This window comes from Entamoeba invadens (genome assembly GCF_000330505.1).
Source record: "Entamoeba invadens IP1 unplaced genomic scaffold scaff_1105074724549, whole genome shotgun sequence".
Classification (NCBI taxonomy): Eukaryota; Evosea; order Mastigamoebida; family Endamoebidae; genus Entamoeba; species Entamoeba invadens.
Window position 1 is genome coordinate 57,280 of NW_004443664.1, and position 19,502 is coordinate 76,781.

Below are 19,502 nucleotides of genomic sequence, written 5' to 3' on the forward strand. Positions count from 1 at the left end.
CTGTCAATTTTGCATTCACTTTTTCATTCACATCAAGTGATAACACAAGAATGTTGTCTGGCTTGATGTCTCTGTGTAATATCCCATTCTCGTGTAAATATTGAATACCTTTTGCCGCATCTAATAAGAATTTAATTCGCAACTTCATATCAATTTCATCCCTCTTTTTGTGTTTGATCAAGTCTTGGAGTGACCCAAATGATGCAAATTCGGTGACCATACACACCTTACTTGGTATGAATACAGCGCCATAAAAGTGTATGATGTAATCACATCGGAACTTGTCTAGCATTGCAACTTCCTTTTCAAACTCTGCAAGTCCACTTTCATAATTATCAAGTTGTTTCATCTTTTTGATTGCAACACAAACACCTCTGTATTGCCCTTTGTAGACGATCCCAAAACTGCCTTCACCAAGCTTATCGTCTTCGATGATCTCTCTGTAATTTAATTTGGTTGTTTGTTCAGTCTCGATTTCCATTTCAATTTTTGCATTTTCAATGACACCAGTTGCTATATTTAACGAAGTTATTGCTACATGTTCTTTGGTGACACAAGTACACAGCGGCTTGATAAATATCTCAAACTCGCAGGCATATCCAGGTTTTAATGTCACAAGTGGTGGCACACTTCGTATCTCGTAATAGTCACACCGTTCCATCACACTGAACTGCACTTTCAAGTTGCTGTTGGACACATTTCCGATACATATCAAATCTCTTGTCTCAATATCGATCTTAAGTGGGTCATTGTTATCCAAATCAAATTTCAGTGTTGTCTTGTTTGTCACCAAATTTGCACTCAATTTGACCATCTCAATGTTTGACCGACTCATTTTGAAGTTGCAAATGTTCTGCTCTTTCTTCTTTTGTTTTCTCTTTTGTATCATTGAAATCACAATTAGTATTATTGCAAAAATTATCACCAAAATCACAACAGTCACTGACAACGGCACGCCAACCACCAACCCATAATTAGTCTCTTTGACGCAATAATCACCGGCATCACTTGGTTTGTGAAATCCTTCACATTCTGTGCACTTTGAATTGTTCGCAGAGAGACAAAACTCAACACTTTTGTAACTCACACACTGCGAGTCAACCAACACATAATTTTTTTCAACACAGTTTTTACATTTTTGATAGTTGTCACATGAAATGCAGTTTTCAGAACAGTTTTTGCAAATGTAATTATCCAAGTAATACCCATTTTCACATTTTACACACTTAATTGGCGTTTTAGTAACACAATTAGTCAAGTTGTCATATGACACACACAGTTTATTTTCACTGCCAGATAGTTTGAAATATTCGTTTCGGCAACTCAAACACGACAAGCCATCAACACAAGTACCACACGACTCATCACAAGCAATGCAGTCTGTTTTCTGTTTGTAATAGTGGTCTTTGCATATTGCACATCCACCGCCTGTTGGCAATGTCAATTCACATTTTGTAAACAAATCACCAAGTGGTTCACATGTAAAGGTGGAAGATAAATAATACTGAGGATCACATGTCAAGCAATATGTTGTGTTGTAACAATGATCACAATGACTAGAACACAACTCACATTCACTGTTAATGTTATAGTAACCAGAATTGCATCTCTCACACCCTTTGTTGGTACGAGTGAAACACGAGGTTTCGACACTTTTCATCATTTGTTTTGTGTTAGTAACATTGTTTTCATCGTAATCTTTATCATCAAAATTTTCTGAACAATTTCCATATTTTAGTTTGAATGTGTCCAAACATTCAACACACATTGATTTTGAAATCAGTGAGTATTTACAGTCAGCTATTTGAGATTGAGAAATTGGAATACAAAAATCGTATTTTCCTTCATTGTTGAGAGTTTCAATCGGATTAAACCCTTCTTTGCATTGTGAACAAAAGAGACCATCGGCTTTGACACACCCAACTTCACTTTGTTCAACACATAATCCATTTGTTTGTACAACATAATTGTCATTGCACTTTTTGCACTTTCCACCTTCACAATATTTGCAATTTGGTATTGAACACGCCGAGCATTGTCCATATTTTAGTTCCATGTTAACATCAACACATTGTAAGCAATAATCTTTGCCGTATTTTAAACAGTTGCTATCGCTATTACAGCTCATTGTTTCAACGTGATAAACTTTATCTTTTGCACACGACAAAATTGTTCTTTTAGCTTTGTAGTTAATACAAACTGAAGAGTAATCTGTACATTTTACACATTGATTGTTTTCATTCAAATAATTGCCATTTTCACATTGATAAACGACATTATTTCGAGTTAATCCATTTATAATGTTTTGACAAGTCTTTTCATTAACAATGTTATTATCTTCGCATTGAATGCATTCCTTTTGATTTTTGTTGTTTTTCTGATATTTGCATTTTGAAACTGTGCTTTGGCAGTCTGAGCCAACTGATATTTGATATGAACAGTCACACGACACTTTCGAAAGAGTTGATTTGTTTACACAATTGGTTGCTGGTACACATTTGTTACTTGACAGATAATACCCGTCTGAACATCTCAAACATTGTTGTTTATTGAAGGCAGTTGCGCACCCATTTTCATTAGTTTCGCATTTCTTTGTTGTTGTGCTGTAACTTTTGTTTGTACCACACAGTTCACAAAAATTGGTTTGGGAATCAAATGCATATGGCGAATAACAAGCGGTGCAAACAGGAATTCCAACCGTTTTAGTTGAACAAGTTTGACAATTTGGGATGCCCATGAAACACTTTTCACATGATGTTTCAGTGTTTTTATAACTTCCAGAAGCACAACTCAAACATGTTTGATTTGAAAAATAATACGGGTCTTGACACGACAAGCACTTGTTTTCTCTTGAATTACATGATTTGCAGTTTGTGATAGTTGTGTTACACGACACACAGACGCCACTTTGATTTGGATAGTATCCACTTTCACACTCAACACATTTTCTGTTGTAATCGGAAGAACACGTTTTGCAATTTTGATCAAACGATTTGCAAGCAACACACACACGACTCTTAGTTGCTTCAAACACGTAATTGTTGATACAACCCGTGCACTTGCCCGTTGTCTGATCACAGTTTCCATTGCATGTAGTGGCACATGAGACACATTTGTATGTCGAGTCACTTGGATACATCCCACTTGTTCGACATGTTACGCATTTTCTCTGATATGTCGAATCACATGTCAAACAGTTTATATCAAATAATGCACACGAATCACAAATATAAGCAAATACATAATTTGGTAAACAACTCAAACAAAGACCATTTGTACCATTGCAATTTCCATCACATGTCGGATTGCATTTAGCACAGCTATAGAAGTATGATCTGCTCGGAAATCTGCCATATGAACACAAGTCACATGCTTTGTCAAAATCTGCTAGACATTTAATGCAGTATGAGTCAAATTCAGAACATGGTTTGCAGACTTTTGAAATTGGAGATGTCACTGTGTAATTTACCAAACATTGTGAACAAAATCCCGTTGTCGAGTCACATGTATTTGGTTTACACGTTGAATCACATGCAACACACTTTCCATTCTGTAAATAAAACCCACTTTTTTCACGACATTTTGAACACACTCTCTCTCCATTTGAAGCACATTCGACACAATTTGAATCAAAAGTCGTACACTCGACACAGGTCTTGCCCTTTGGATCATCAAACACTTTACCAGAAACACAGTTTGTGCACATTCCATTTGTTGTGTCGCAACTGCCGCCACATGAAGAATCACATAATTTACACTTTCCAGTGGTAGTATCAGGGTACATATTGGATTTGCATTTGGTGCAATTTCTTGAACTATTAGAACTGCAAGTCTCACATTTTGCATCAAATGATGTACAAGTTATACACTTTTGTTGCTTTGGTTCATTAAAGACGTAGTTATCAACACAATTAATACATAAACCATTTGAGTCACATTTTGAACAAGTTGAATCACATGAGACACAATACCCTTTGACCAAATACGAAACATCACTTCGACAAGATAGACATTTTCTTTCTGTTGTTGAACAGCTGAGACAGTTTGAATCAAATCCCAAACAACTCTGACACTGTTTTGGGTTTGATGGGTTGATTGTATACTGATCATTTGTACAAGTCATGCAATCGCCTGTTGTTGTCGAACACCCATTCGAACAACTGAGGTGACAATACATACAAGAAAACGGCGATGATGGATTTGGATATTTGCCAGTTACACATTTTGTGCATTTTCTGGTGGTTTGTGAACACGTCGAACAATCGGGATCATATGAGGTACACAACTGACATTTAACACTATCGACACTCTGTTTAGTAAACCCCACTGCACATGTATTGCATATTCCTGTCTTTTTGTCACACCTGTTATTTGCACAAGAAGGATCACACTGAGTACAAGTGCCATTCGAGTTCAAGTAATAATTGTCTTTACAAGTTGTGCATCTTCTGTATTGATTTTCACCACAAACATCACAATTTGGGTCAAACGAAGAACACGCCTGACATGATCTGTTGTTGACTAAATATGGTATATAATTGTCAATACACCCGTTACACGTTCCATCAGTGTTACAAGTTTTGCACGACGCGTCGCAAAGTGAGCACAATCCACTTGAGTTGACATATGAAATACCAGACGCACAAGTTGTGCACTTTTGTTCAGTTTGGCTGCAAGTAACACAATTTGCGATTTCACTGCATTGGCTGCACCCAAGATTCTTTGGGAAATATCCCGGTTTACAATTTGTGCACCCCAAAGTCGTATGACACCCAGAGGTCTCACAATTTGCATTACAGGTGAGACACATCGAATTTGAAAGGTATGTCCCGGGCTTGCAAGACAAACAATTTGAAGAAGAATTTGAGCATGTGAGACAGTTGGAGTCGCAAGTTTTACATAACCCATTGTCAGATTATAATCCGTCATTACACGAATCACACTTTGTCGTATTTGATATGCAATGCCCGGGCTTACAATTATCACAAGAAATACACTCGTTGTTCCATAAATACTTCGATCCTGCCTCACAAGACATACAAGTGGTTGAATTGTCTTTGCATGTCTGACATTTAGAAGAACATTTAAGGCATGTGTTAGATGCAATATAATACCCATCATTACACGAGTTACATTCAGATGTTGTCGGTCCATTGCAAGATCTGCAAATACTGGGACACTCCAAACAATCATTCTTATCCAAATAATATCCAATCAAACAACCATAACACTCAATATTGTTTCCAAAAACACAGAATTCGTTTTTTAACTTTGCACATTTGCCATTACCTTCATAATAATACCCATCTTTACATTGATAACAATCAAAGTTATAACCATAATCACAATTTGGTATGCATTGTTGACAGGTGTTATTATCAGCCAAATATTTTCCTTTTATACAATTTTTACAATTTGTTCTTTCAGGATCATTACAACTCTCACATTCAGAATGACATTTGTTACAAACATTATTTGATAGATAATAGTTCGAATCGCACGTCAGACATTTTGTAGTTGTACAAGTAATACAATTCGAAGAACATGGTGAACAGACCCCATTTATTAAAACAAAGCCACTTTTACAAGAATCACAATTGTTTGCAAAATTACCACTGCAACTAATACAATTTGAATTGCAAGGAACACAATATCCATTTGATAAGTAATAACCAGTTTTACATGTCAGGCAATTGTTTTCGGCTGTTCCATTACAGGTATTACAATTTGGACTGCATTTGAGACAATACCCATTTGAGTAATAATAATAAGATTTGCATGTTCGGCAATTTCCAGGTCCACCAAAACTACACGTGTTACATGAATAATCACACTTCACACAATACCCATATGAGTAATAATAATAATAATTATTACATGTTAAACAATTAGTAGAATAAGGTCCATTACATGTTTTACAAGATGGGTCACACTTGAAACAATTGCCATTAATCAATTGATAATTTTTATAACAAGAAAGACAGTTGTTTGGATTAGTTCCATTACATTTATTACACGATGAATCACATTTTACACAATACCCATCCGAAATGCCATATGAATATGGGCAAGACAAACAATTGTTTGAATTTGGTCCATTACAAGATTCACATGAAGAATCACATTTTACACAGTATCCATTGCTGTTAAAATAAGAATATGGACACGATACACAATTGCTTGGCCCTATTCCATTACAAGAGCTGCATGACGAATCACATTTAATACATTGATTATCTATTAATACATAAGAAAATCTGCACGTTTTGCAATTATTAGCAAAAGGACCATTACAAGATAAACACAATGAATCACATTTGTAACATGAGTTACCTGAAAAATAATGAGAACTTTGGCATGTTAGACATGTAGTATTTGTACACGTTTTACATTCAGATGGACATTTTAGACAAGTGTTAGTTCCTTGTGAATAGTACCCAGTTTTACAAGTATTACACTCCGTATTTGAACCACCATAACACGTTTCACACCAATAATGACAACTCAAACAAGTACTTGAACCAGACATGTAATACCCATTTCGGCATGTTAAACAATCATCAATTGTTCCATTGAAACAAGTAATACACGAATAAGAACAAGTAAGGCACTTTGTTTTTTGAGTTAAGTACTTGCCATCTTTACATGTTAAACACCCATAATTAGTTTTATCATAACAAGTACTACAATATGAATTACATGAGTAACACGAACCGTTTGATAAATAAAACGCATCATTACATTCTACACAATTTGTATCTACACATTGTTTACAATTTGTACAAGAAGTTTTGAGAACTGTTTTTGTTTTTACAAAATTACTTTTATTCTGTAAAGTTTGTTCAATTAAAATAAACTTGTCAAACACATTGGAATACTTGTATGTATAGTTATTGGTATTAAATATTAACTTTAAAGTGTGTTTTGAATTAATAGTGACATCTAAGTGTGTGTTCAGTCCACATTTAATAATGAAACCATTGTCAATAGAAGGCAACTGAATTCGTTCTGTGGATAAACTCCATTGGAAATTTTGTTCACATTGATTGCCAAATTGAACACATTCAATTTTGTCAGAATACTTACACCATTCAGTTGTTATTTTAGAAGATACTATACAAGTGAACAATAATACAATTATTATCGCCATTGAGTAGACTTTTTAGTTTCATAAAGAATTTATAATACAATAATTTTAAGAACAATAATTAATTAACTAGAAGTTATTTATACATGCTTTTATTTTTGATGTATATTATATTTTCAAACATTAATTATATTATCATAATATTCATGAAAATACGAACGCCAACCAAAATGAACACGTAATTGTTTGGTCGTTAATTATTTGTTTTAAACAATATTATAATATATCCAAATTTATTGATTATATAAAAATGTCAGAAAAGAAAATGAATATTGTTGAAGTTTCAAAAACTTATTAAATACTTTGAAAGATAACTTCTAGCTTACTTTTGGGTTTCAATTTTAGAATATATTAACGAAAAACAAAACGTTTAATTAATTGGTTGTTTTATTTATATATAAAAAATAAACTAAAAAATTATTATGAAACGTGACATTTTTAATCAACAATATGGAATTAACATGGTTTTCAAATTATATACTTCTGTACATGAAATGATTGTATTTATTAATTTGTATAATTTAAAATGATAACCACAATAAGGTGAATAAATTGAACAATTCACTGAAAATAATACCAAAATTAGATTAAATTCAAATGAAATTTACTCAATATTGCACAATAATCACCATATAGTAATTTTTAATTTATAATAGATACTTATATTTTAAACACAAAAGTTTAAATTTTTATACTTTGAAACGTTCAATTCAATTTATTTGAGTAGAAAACATATATTTACAATTATTTTATTTCGAAAAAGATAATGAAAATATACCAAAAATATATATTTTTAATCAAGTTTTTGTTTAACAGTATAATATTTTTAATAAAATGAATTTTGAATTACATTAAAAACGAACTATGTAAACCAATTTAAAATTATTGTAAGAATTTTTGATAATTAAAAATTTTATATTTATTTTTTTTAATATAATCACAAAAATAATAGTTAAAGTCATTTTTAAAACCGTGCAACTTTGACGTGTCAGTGCAATTTTGTTTATAGTATAATTATAATAAAACAATTATATGTTTTTGAATGTCAAAACAAAAAAAACACAAACAAATTTCTTTAAAACTAAAACTCTAATTAATATACTATAACTAAATTATAACTAAAGTTGCACATTTTTTCTCAATTAGTTTTTTTTTGGGTTGCACCAATAAACTGTTACATCTTTATCAGAATTTTGCAGCGAGAAGGTTTTGAATTACCCGAGTTGGCTTGTCCCTTTATTTACGTTCTCAAAAAATGTTTAACATCTGCACCATCCACAGACAATAAACAAAGCTGTTTTTTGTTCTGTATGACAGTAGGAATTCTGGATTTTTTATGTTCATCATTAAAACAAACAGTTAAACTTATCATTTAAATATCGAATTATATTTTATGTCAATTTTGACCTAATTCGACTTTTTGTTATTGTTGAAAAAAATAGTTTCATTTTTGTTGTGAGTAAATAACACTGAAAAAATTAAGTTGCACACTTATTCGGAGTGACTTAAATTAAAATTTAATGTTCGCGTTTAATTAAAAACAATTAAATAAACATAAAAATAATAATTCTACATTTCTTGTCAATAAATGTGTTTTTGTTGTAATTACACATTATAATTAAATAATAGTTCTTGATATATATATATAAATGATTAATTTGATGACGTAAATATTTTTATATTAAAATGAAAACGTGTAAATTAATGTAAAACGCATAAATAATAAATACACATTTTTATTTCAAGTTTTTTAATAATAATATTAGACAACTACTTTTTGGAAAATTTAAGTTTACACATATTTAAATTGGATTTTTAATTCAAAAAATAATATTGAAATATAATTTCAAGAAAACAAATAAAGAAGTGACGTGTCGACATTATATAAAGAATACCACAAGTTGGTAATCATTCAAATGTCGTGGGACGGTTACACAGCTTCAATGATTGGTGCAGGCAAAGGCCATGGTGGAATTATTCTTGCTACCAATGGAGCAATCATGTCACAAGTTGGCTTGACAATCCAACAAGCAGAAGCAACGACTATTGCAAATGCAATCATGTCCGGAAATATAGCAGACTTCCAGTCAAAGGGACTTCATATTGGTGGTGTCAAATACACAGTCACAAGAGCTGACAAAGACGAGGGAACTGTCTTTGGAAAGGCTGGTGCTGCTGGTGTTTCTATTTACAAGGGAATCAAAGTCATTTTGATTGGATACTTCAAAGACGCATCTGTATCTGCTGGACAGAACTCAGACGCAGTCTACAAACTCAAAGATTACATGGGACAATCCGGCTATTAAAGTAATTCACTTTTTCATCATTATATATTGTTTTGCAATATAATTAACCAATATTTATAATAAAAAACATATAAATGATTGGAATTGTGTTAAAACCTTTTATAATGTTGCGTATCATATAAAAGACTTAATTAATATAAAATTAAAACTCATATAAACGCAGTCTGAAATAGAATGGTTAAAGTAAAAAATAGCAGTGAGAGAGAAGTTGGATAAGAAAAAAAAACTGGAGATACAAAATGAAGACGCGGGATTGAAAGAAAAAGTCGAGAACATCACACAAGAAAACGAGAAATTGAAGAAACGTGTTGAAGAGAACGAAAAGGAAAAGGAACGAATTACTCAACAAATTCAGGGTCTTGAAGGAGAGAGAGAAACGTATAAACAACTTGTGGAAAAGAAGGAAATTGATATACAGAATTTACTCACAGAAAATGCAAAGAAGACAACACCAGGGGAACAAGGGAAGACGATTGATGTTGATGAATATAACGTTGTTGTTGCTGAGAAAGAAAAGATCAAGACTAATATGGAGAAAATGAGAGAAGGAATATACAGAGAATTGAATAAACTTCAAACACAGAATCAACAAATTACCCAAGAACTATTGGGTGGGTTGGAACAAATAAAACAAAGTACGAAAGTGTTGATTGATGAGAATAAAAGGGCGAGATGGATATTGGACCTTTTAAAAACTGATGAGAAGGAGAAAAAGACTAATTGAGTGTTATTATTATTATTATTATTAATTAATACAAAGAAAAATAATATCAAACGGTTAAATTATTTAGTCATTGTATAAACAATATACAAACAAAGAATTGAACTCGTTTTTAATAAACAAAAGATGTCAAACCAATTACAACCCTTTTATCTTTTAAATGTGTTTCTACATTTCCCAACAAAAAATGATATTGTTAATTTTATATTAATTAACAAGAAACTACAATCTGTATCGTATTCTGTCCTCATGAATCCAACTTTTTCCTCGGTTGATACAATCGTTTGGTACATGAAACATTTCTTGCCGTTTACAAATAACTTCAATTGGTACATTTCAATATTTAGGATGATTCTTAGCTCAAAACTCGATAACTTGAGTATTTCGGACATGTGATTATAAACACAAACTTTACACTTCGATATTTAGATAAAGTTGAAATTTGTAAGAATATAAATTATATGGCGTGCCCGTTTGTTTTACATTTGATTTTTTTTCAAAAAATAAAGACCCATGGCCGGTTTGGGTTAGAAAAGGGGTTTTGGAATAAAAATAATCAAAAAATGATTTTCACAATTTCTTTTTTACTTATTTTTCTTCTTAAAAAAGTTTTGGGTTGTGAAAGTGTTAAATTAATTTAAAAGGGGTAAATTCACTGTATATTATTATCATTTATGATAACAATTTTATTTAAATTGATTACAAACAATTGCAATATACATCTCGGCATAAATATTAAACTTATTAAAATGATGTTCATTTATTTAATAATTTTTATTCGTTTTAAATTATTTAATATATATATATTCAACAAAATTAAATGATTATAATAAAATATTTGTTCAATTCAAATAATAAGATAAAGAAATTATAGACATTTAAGTATGATTAATTTCTCACAAATTGTTGTTTCTGTTTTCTGCTTACCAATAAATACATTTTGATTTGTTGGTGGAAAATCATAATATTCTTTTACACACATTAAATTCAATCTGCTTATTCTTTTTTATCCAAAACGAAGAATAACATGATAAAACAAGATTGTTTTCATCTTCATACAATGTAAATGAATTAGAATCTTTGTTTTCAATTTGTTCTTTTCTTTTATAAAAATACAGATTTTGATATACATAAGGACTTCCAAACAAAAAGAAATCTTTTGATGTCGCTTTGAGTTGTTTGCAGCATTTCATGTTGTTGATCATATCTTTCTGATAAAACCCAAAGATTGAACCACTTTCAGTCATAACAAGAAATATAATATTTTGTTCTCCTAATATTTTTGTTCTAATTTCTCTTTGTTCAAACCCCAATAAATCTGAATTGTAAATCACCTCAATTTGTTCACTTTTTGTTTTTTTCAGAAGTGATTTGATCATTTCTTGTTCTTTTGTCAAAGTTGTTGTGCTTTCAGAAACATAATCATTTGACTCTTTTATCTTTTTTGATGGATTTTTCTTTGTCATCTTTTGTTTCTCCTGTTTGTCCTTATTACCTTTACACTTCTTGGAATATAAGTGTACATTTCTGGCTATGAGTATATGTGATACTGAGCTACCCATGATTGACTGATAAGTAGATATACAAAGTGTTTATATACAACCGAAAACACTACAAGTAAGTTAATTTATTTTTGGATTTGATAAAAATAACTGTTTTATTTGTTGTATGCTTTTTGGTGTTGGAATTCACCAAATATTATACCAAATCATTTAATAATTTTTAAACATTTGTTTGTGTATTATAATCAATATTAAACTTTGTTATTAATGTTTGATACAATTTCTTGTTGTGCAATTGTTGGAGTACTTCAATTACAATCAAGTATTTTTGTTTATTTTTAGTGGTTAAATAGATACTATTCGACTTTGCGAAATTATAAGTAAAAATAGATATTCAATTATTTTACTTTCTTATATGTTTATTGATTAAATATTTTAACGAAGAAATGGTAATAAATAGACCAATTTGCCGTTTATAAATATGTTAATATTTGGGAGATAACCAAAAATAAAAAGTGTTTAGTTTGAAACAACAAGAAACGAATTTGGTTTGTGTTAAACCACCAATCAATTATAGCATATCAATTCTTTACCACAATAGTTGCAAACAAATTTTCTTTTGTAATTTCGAATTCACAACCTTGAGATGCAACTTAGTAACGTCTTAAAATTAAATTGAAGCGTTATTTTAACAAGTATTACACAAATATTCATTCATAATTAAGATAAAAAATACTTTAAGATATATCCCCAAAAGTGGTTTTATTTTTTCAAATAATAATATTTTTTTCAAATCCTTATTATTTTTTGGATATGTCAACCATTGGTTTATCAATTTTTAATATATTATAACTGTGTTTATCATTGTTTTTATTATAAAACTGAATTGATATTTTATTTTTTATCCACAATTATAATAAGTAATTTTCTTTTTAAAAATAATAATGATACTGAATTGTTAAATTGGAAAACAATAACAGAATCAAAAAATTATCAAATTTGAATAGTTTTAATAAAAAAAATTCTGTTGCTATAATTCAATAAGTTGAAAAATGGAGACCTGTCTCAACGTGGTCAGTAGTATCATTTATTTTGTCGTTATTAATTAATAAAAACCATTCATCTGTTTTTTAATAATTAAAGTCGTGGTTATTTGGTTTGTAACAAACTATTTATAAAACATGTTAATAATATAACAAACCTTATATGTAAATAAGTTTAATAATAAATAGTTTAATTTTAAAACTTATAAATTTTTATTATTTTATGATTTTAATAATCACTTAAAATATTATTAAAATAATTACAACATCTTTACCTCACTGTGTTATAAATTCATAATCATTATTAAACATTGTATAATATAAAACATATATTGGCATTCATATTCAATAATTACTATTATTAATAAAAAACAACCTAAAATTATCAAAAAAATAAATGATATATATTATAATTAATCCTAAAGAATAGTTAAAATTTAAATTTAGTCAACCAATAAATTTAGTATTATTAAAAATAATCGTTTCATTTGTTACTTATACTAAATAATTTTAAAAACAACCAATAGTATGTATATAAACACAAACATGCGATTTTCAACTCTCACTTTCTTTTTCATGATATATTTTATTAACTATTTAGATACTATCTTTATTCAAAATAAAAAGATGTTCATACTTTAAAACTAAACATGATATTAAATTCTTAACGTCACGAGTAAAAGAATAATAAAGTTAAAATAATCTTAAAGCATCTGAAACATCATCGAAATTATGTTAATTTAAAACAGAAACTTTATTACATGGGTCACAAAAAATATATAAAATACATACAAATAAAATAAATGGGTGACAAAAAATAGGGATTAAATGATGTTAAAAATTGGGATTTGTTTTTTTTGTTTTTTTCACAAAATAACAATTTCTATAAAAGACTTGTTAGATTACTTAAAATAAATTTGTCACTTAACCTTACAATAATGTCATTAAAACAAAATAAATAACATTTTTTGAAAAACAGGCGTGGCACCCCTGTAATTCAAATATCGTTTCCAAAAATTATGTAAAACAAAATCAATAATACAATTGCAAATTATATTGATAATTAAAGTCTTATCATTTGTTAACCAAATATCACCAAATACAGGACGTGTCATAACACACGGTGTATACAAGCAACACAATAAAAGTGATATTTCATGAAAGAAATATTAAAAATACATTCAATACAGAAAAAAGTGTCGATATACATGTTCACTCTTGGGAAAAAAATAGAAGTGGGTGTAATGTAGACCCTTTTCTAAAAAATATATCATATCCTCCTGTGATAAACTTCAATGAAGATATCTTCACCCAATCAACGAAAATTTCACTATTAAAATGAAAGATATGATTATTTTAAATATAAATAATCATATCTGATTATTTGTATATAACGTGGTGTTCACTACAAACAGGTCATAATGAACACCACGTTGGAACTTATACCAACGAACAAAAGTTGAAACAATAAGAAAAAGGTCACGTTTCGATTTCAATAAAAAATTGAAAAGTTAAGAACATGTAAACTTTGTCGTAATCAATATAAATTGAGAAAAAAGTGGTTGCTATTTTTGCTATCAACTGGTGTGTCCTTTTCATTCCGTTTTTGCTTGTTTCGATTGTGCAAATAAATTGGTCATAAATCAAAAATAGTTCATTATTTACAGTTTCGAGTTTTTTGTTAATTTAATATTGAAAAATAAAAAATAAAAATAAAAATAAATTACCAAAAAACAATTATTGAAAATAAGTGATATTTAAATTACATAAACACCATCGTAAGGTTAATGTTGCAAATAAACACAGTCAAACAAAATACTGCCATTTATATTTACAGTTTACGCCTTACTTATAGTTTCTGTCTTTTCATACATGAAACTACAAATCCTGATATTCAACCCTTAAAACATGTGATAATTTGACAAATAATAAGAAAATTAATACTTTAATATCTTTATTAGTTTTATTGGTTAAAAACCACTAAATGAAAATTATTATAATTATTTTACTCCCTGTTTTTTTTGTTTCCATGATAATTTTGCTCACAGAAGTTTATATTAGCCTAAATATTTTTTTTTCATAAAAATCTGTTTAACAAACATTTTGAGTAAAGTCATTCTGAACAAGTGTGCAACTTTATTTTTTCTTTGTTTTTTACTCACAACAAAGGTGAAACTTTATTTCTCAACAATAACAAAACAATAAAAAAAGTCGAATTAGGTTATAAATCAACATAAAATATAACTCGATATTTAAATGATAAGTTCAACTGCTTGTTCTAATAAAAAACATTAAAATCCCAGAATTACAATTGTCATACAGAACGAATAAAACGGCGTTGTATATCGATTGTGGATGGCGCAAATGTCAAACATCTCGTTTATAAAAAAAGAAAATAATGAGACAAGCCAACTTGTGTAATTCAAAGACTCTTTAGCTGCAACATTATACTTTTGTTCGATAATAAATATTTTTAAAAAAATGGATAACATTTAATTTTGTTAATATTTGTGAAATAGTTATTCCGAATTCTTTAAATGTTATTAATAACAACAATAAATAATTTATTATTTACACCCTCACTCAAAAATAATTTTATTTGTATAAGATAAAAAAATTAAATAAAAACACAATGTTTAAATTGTTGTTTGTTTTTAGGCTATAAATGCAATTAACTGTATTTTTAAAATTAAAATACAGTGAAAAGGCTCTATTTGTCGAGATCTTAGCACAAAAAAAATTTATTTGTCGGATTTGAGAGAATTTTTCAGAAAGTTCGTTTTAATATAGAATTATATTTTTAAGTAAAAATTTGGTTTAAATTCAACAAAAGGTACAAATTCGAGAACAAAAAATAATACCGTAAACCCAAATGATTGGCCAGTTGTGCGATAAATAGACTCGTTCGACAAATAAGATTGCGACAAATAGACCCCTTTAATTGTACAGAAGACCAAATAAGGGGCTTAATTTCAAAACGCTTTTTAATTTAAGGGTTATTTTAGGGTTTTGCTACTAAAAGTGGAAAATTTTGAAACGTTCAGCTAAAAATAGTCACAATTTTTAATTACAATTAAATAACAATTAACAGACGTTTAGGGTTCGATAAAAATTAAAAAACAAAATAATAAATAAAAATATTAATAGTTTTTGTTTAAAAACAATTTATTCTGAACTATAAAATTTAAATGGATAAGGCGAACAAAAACCCAATCACCATAATATGTTCAGAAGATGCCCCACATCTTTTTTTAAATGTCGAGTTCAAAAAAGAACAACAATGTACTGAAAAGTGTTTGCCATAGGACGACTACATAAAAAGTGACCTTGATACGCTCAAATTTAAAGACAACAATGAAAACATTTTCAATGATTCTATTTATAAAACAAATTTTCTCGATGATGATTACGATGATAGTACCAGAATAAATTTAAATGAATTTCCACTAACAAATAAACAAAAAGAATTAATTATCGATAATGAACTATTTGTTGAGTGTAGTGAGGCGGAATTAATTTATTCACCATTTGAATTTCTTCAACTTCTTTCGGAACTTCGAAACAGAGACCACAAAAATTATCTTACACTTGAAAATTTTATCTGTGAATTTGTTTCATCTGAAGAGTACACAAAATGCACAACATCATTTCAACAACAAATAGTCTTATTAATAAAAATGATGGAACGGTGGTGCAAAACTCAAGGAAGTAACGGGAAGTCAAAAAACAAAAGACGCTTATAAACACAAGAAGACATTGCCGCTCTTTTTGGGGTATCAGCGGCTCGAATAACTCAATTGAAGACAAGCGGTATTAAAAGAAATTTGGGTACTATTAAAAGTTCTGGTGGACAATACAAATTATCAAAAACACAAATGAATCAACTAACTACAATAATTAAAATTCGTTTGGAATACGGAAAGATTGTTACTGTTGATTATCTCCAAGACTACATTTCAAGATGTTTCAAAGTTACATATACTACCAATGGTATCACAAGTTTGATGAAACCTTTAGGACTTAAAAAAGTATCTGCACGCATTGTAGAAGAGTCAAGAATGGGAATATCTCCCCAAAAGCTTTATGATTATTTTTTAAAGGCAGATCATGCTATTGATGGCGTTCCTGCGACATTTATTTTTAACATGGATGAGTCCTGCCATCAAGATTTTTTTGATATTTCCAACACCAAAGTTTTTATACCAGAAAGTGCAAATATCACTGATCTTCGTTGTTCGGCAGACAAATCGGCTAAAAAAGTATCACATGTGGCATTAATAAATGCTCGAGGATACACACTTAAATCCACAGTGATAATTCCCAACAAAAACATGTCATGGGAATTCAGTCTTTTTGGTTATAATGAAACAACCACCCACTTTTTATATTCTCCAACATTAACGATGAACATTTTCTTGTTCAAAGAGTGGGTGGTTGAGGTTTTTATAAAGGAATTGATGATTTATCGTTCTAAATACAATTATAATGGACCCGCTGTTCTCTTTTTGGATAATTGTCCATCACATAACAACCAAGAAATTTTAGAATTACTCAATCAAAACAACGTTCGTGTTATATTTTTTGTGGCATGCACAACAAATTACACACAAATGCTTGATGTTGGACTTTTTGCAAATCACAAATTAGTTAAGAAAATGCAAAATGTTATTGACTTGAGAGTGGATGAAACATTGGACTGTGGGTGGATAAACTCGATCAAACAGCACAATTCAATCATGGAAGTCGTGTCCAATAAATTGGATTTGGAAACACCTCTTCATGATATTTATGTTGGGTACAAGAAAACCAATAATGACAACATATTATACCAAAGAATGTTAGAAGAAGGGACTGGATATAAGAAAGAAGGAAAAACCATATTAAAAGTGTCAAAGTTTGTAAAGGGTGTTGTTTCTGTACTCAGTAGTTTTGAAAAAACGTGTGCTATACCAGATGTTATGAGTTCATTTATACAAGTTGGGTTTGATGTTATCAGATGCTCTGATGGTGAATTTTACTGTCGAGATAATCCATTATTGGCCAGGGAACTATACAGAAGAGCAGATTTTATAAGGGAAATGGCAAAATTTCCAATACGTCCCCTTGAAAATGGTAAATTGTCAAAATCAATCGATGGAGCTTATAACGAAATGTGTATAAGACAGAAAATGGAAATAGAAAAGAAAAAAGAAATGAAAGAAAAAAACAGAAAGAAAAAGCAAAAATTAAAGAAATGAAAATGAAAGAAAAGGAAACGAAATTTAAACAAACAAAAACAAAACCGAACGAGACTGAAGACATAATTATTTCAACTCAAAAACAAAATTTATTTAATATCCAAAAAATTGAAAGGATGACATCAAGTCAAGGAGAAAAAATAAATATAAATTGTCATAACAAAGAACGAAAAGAACAACAAGAAAAATGTTTGAAACAACTGGACTTTTTAAATGAAAAGAAAATGATCGAATTTGACACAATTATGGAACCAAAACAAAAAATTCCATTTGTAGATTACAACACTTATTGGTGTTGTTCGCGCGAAGTTAATGAATATAAAAATTGTGTTTATAATTGGTTGGGATCTTTCATATTTGATGATTTTATCAATTCAATTAAAATGAAGTTGAGTCAACTTGATGTGGAGTGTTGGAACACTTTCGATCTTTATTTTAGATCAATTGAAAAGGTCGATTTTTGTTGGGACAAGAAGAGTGTATTAATAATACCAACATTAATTAGAAACAACCATTGGGTCGCTTTTATATTTCTAAAACATGATTTAACTTGGAGTCTGTTTTACTTCGACACACTTCCTCAAAATGATAAAAACAACACAACGATAACAACTGATATTGATCCTCGATATTTTAAACTTTTCGGAGACTTATTTGGCAACTATTCAATAAAAAAACGACAGTGATGATTCAAACGAATGGATGGGAATGTGGGTATCGAATTGTATTTTTTATTCATAAATTGTTGTTGGGATGTTCATTGTACGAGAGTGTTAAATACAACAAAGAAGAGTTTGTGAATTTCGTTGAAGAATTAAAAAAAATGTATCCAAATGTCGATCTTATGTAATATATTTTAATCTTATTAATTGTATTAATATTATTCAATTTTGTATAGTTTTATTATAATCTAATTTTTATTATAAAAAGTATTTAATATTATTATAAACTTATTAAAAACAATTTCTTTTGGAACTTAAAAATAAGTTAATATAATTTCCTCTTCAACTCTTCGTTATGATTGTTACACGTTAGAATGATTTCATGTTTGTTTCATTGCATCAACCCGACTTTGTTTGTATTTATTTTATTAATTATTATAAGTATGTGGGTTGGTTTCAAAACACAAAGTGACTTAGGAGTTCTTATGTTATTTTATGTGTGTCTAGACTGTTTTCGAGTAAATTAAAGTTCGACCATTTAGCTACAAAATCAAATTATAATCGTTAAAAGGTTTGTATTTAAAAACACATATTAATATATTTACACAACATAAATCAACTTGACGTATAGAGTTTTTATTAACCCCAGAAATCATTTTTTGTAATGTGCACACAAAACCTATTTATTCTATTACAGTTACTGGCTTTTAATTGATACACTTGACTGGAAACACTAATGTAAACATGTTGACCAAATTGTGTTCTGGTCTATATTAAAATTGAGCATCTCTTTTGAAATCAAGCGTATTTTGTTTTGTTTTTATGAGTTGGAAATCGTCAAGTAATGATTCTAATGGCTGAATTTATTTTTTTTGTTTTTGTTT

General features: G+C 29.2%; 4 protein-coding genes across 4 annotated transcripts; 2 read left to right on the forward strand and 2 right to left on the reverse strand.

The window, feature by feature from the left end:
• Nucleotides 1-44: 44 nt before the first annotated feature.
• On the reverse strand, nucleotides 45-7,150 carry EIN_238500 (tyrosine kinase, putative; the record flags this gene model as incomplete). The annotated part of the gene is made up of 4 exons (XM_004260343.1): nucleotides 45-4,448; nucleotides 4,498-4,511; nucleotides 4,549-4,972; nucleotides 5,016-7,150. Coding segments are annotated over 4 exons (6,977 nt in total), but the record flags the coding sequence as incomplete, so codon positions are not given.
• A 1,913-nt stretch (nucleotides 7,151-9,063) lies between these two features.
• EIN_238510 (profilin, putative) lies at nucleotides 9,064-9,453 on the forward strand (the record flags this gene model as incomplete). The annotated part of the gene is made up of 1 exon (XM_004260344.1): nucleotides 9,064-9,453. One exon carries the CDS (start codon nucleotides 9,064-9,066, stop codon nucleotides 9,451-9,453), a length of 390 nt encoding a protein of 129 aa, XP_004260392.1.
• Nucleotides 9,454-9,527: 74 nt separating this feature from the next.
• Nucleotides 9,528-10,177, forward strand: EIN_238520 (hypothetical protein; the record flags this gene model as incomplete). The annotated part of the gene is made up of 2 exons (XM_004260345.1): nucleotides 9,528-9,559; nucleotides 9,655-10,177. The coding sequence occupies 2 exons, from the start codon at nucleotides 9,528-9,530 to the stop codon at nucleotides 10,175-10,177; spliced, it is 555 nt and encodes a 184-aa protein (XP_004260393.1).
• Nucleotides 10,178-11,133: 956 nt separating this feature from the next.
• On the reverse strand, nucleotides 11,134-11,736 carry EIN_238530 (hypothetical protein; the record flags this gene model as incomplete). The annotated part of the gene is made up of 1 exon (XM_004260346.1): nucleotides 11,134-11,736. One exon carries the CDS (start codon nucleotides 11,734-11,736, stop codon nucleotides 11,134-11,136), a length of 603 nt encoding a protein of 200 aa, XP_004260394.1.
• Nucleotides 11,737-19,502: the final 7,766 nt, after the last annotated feature.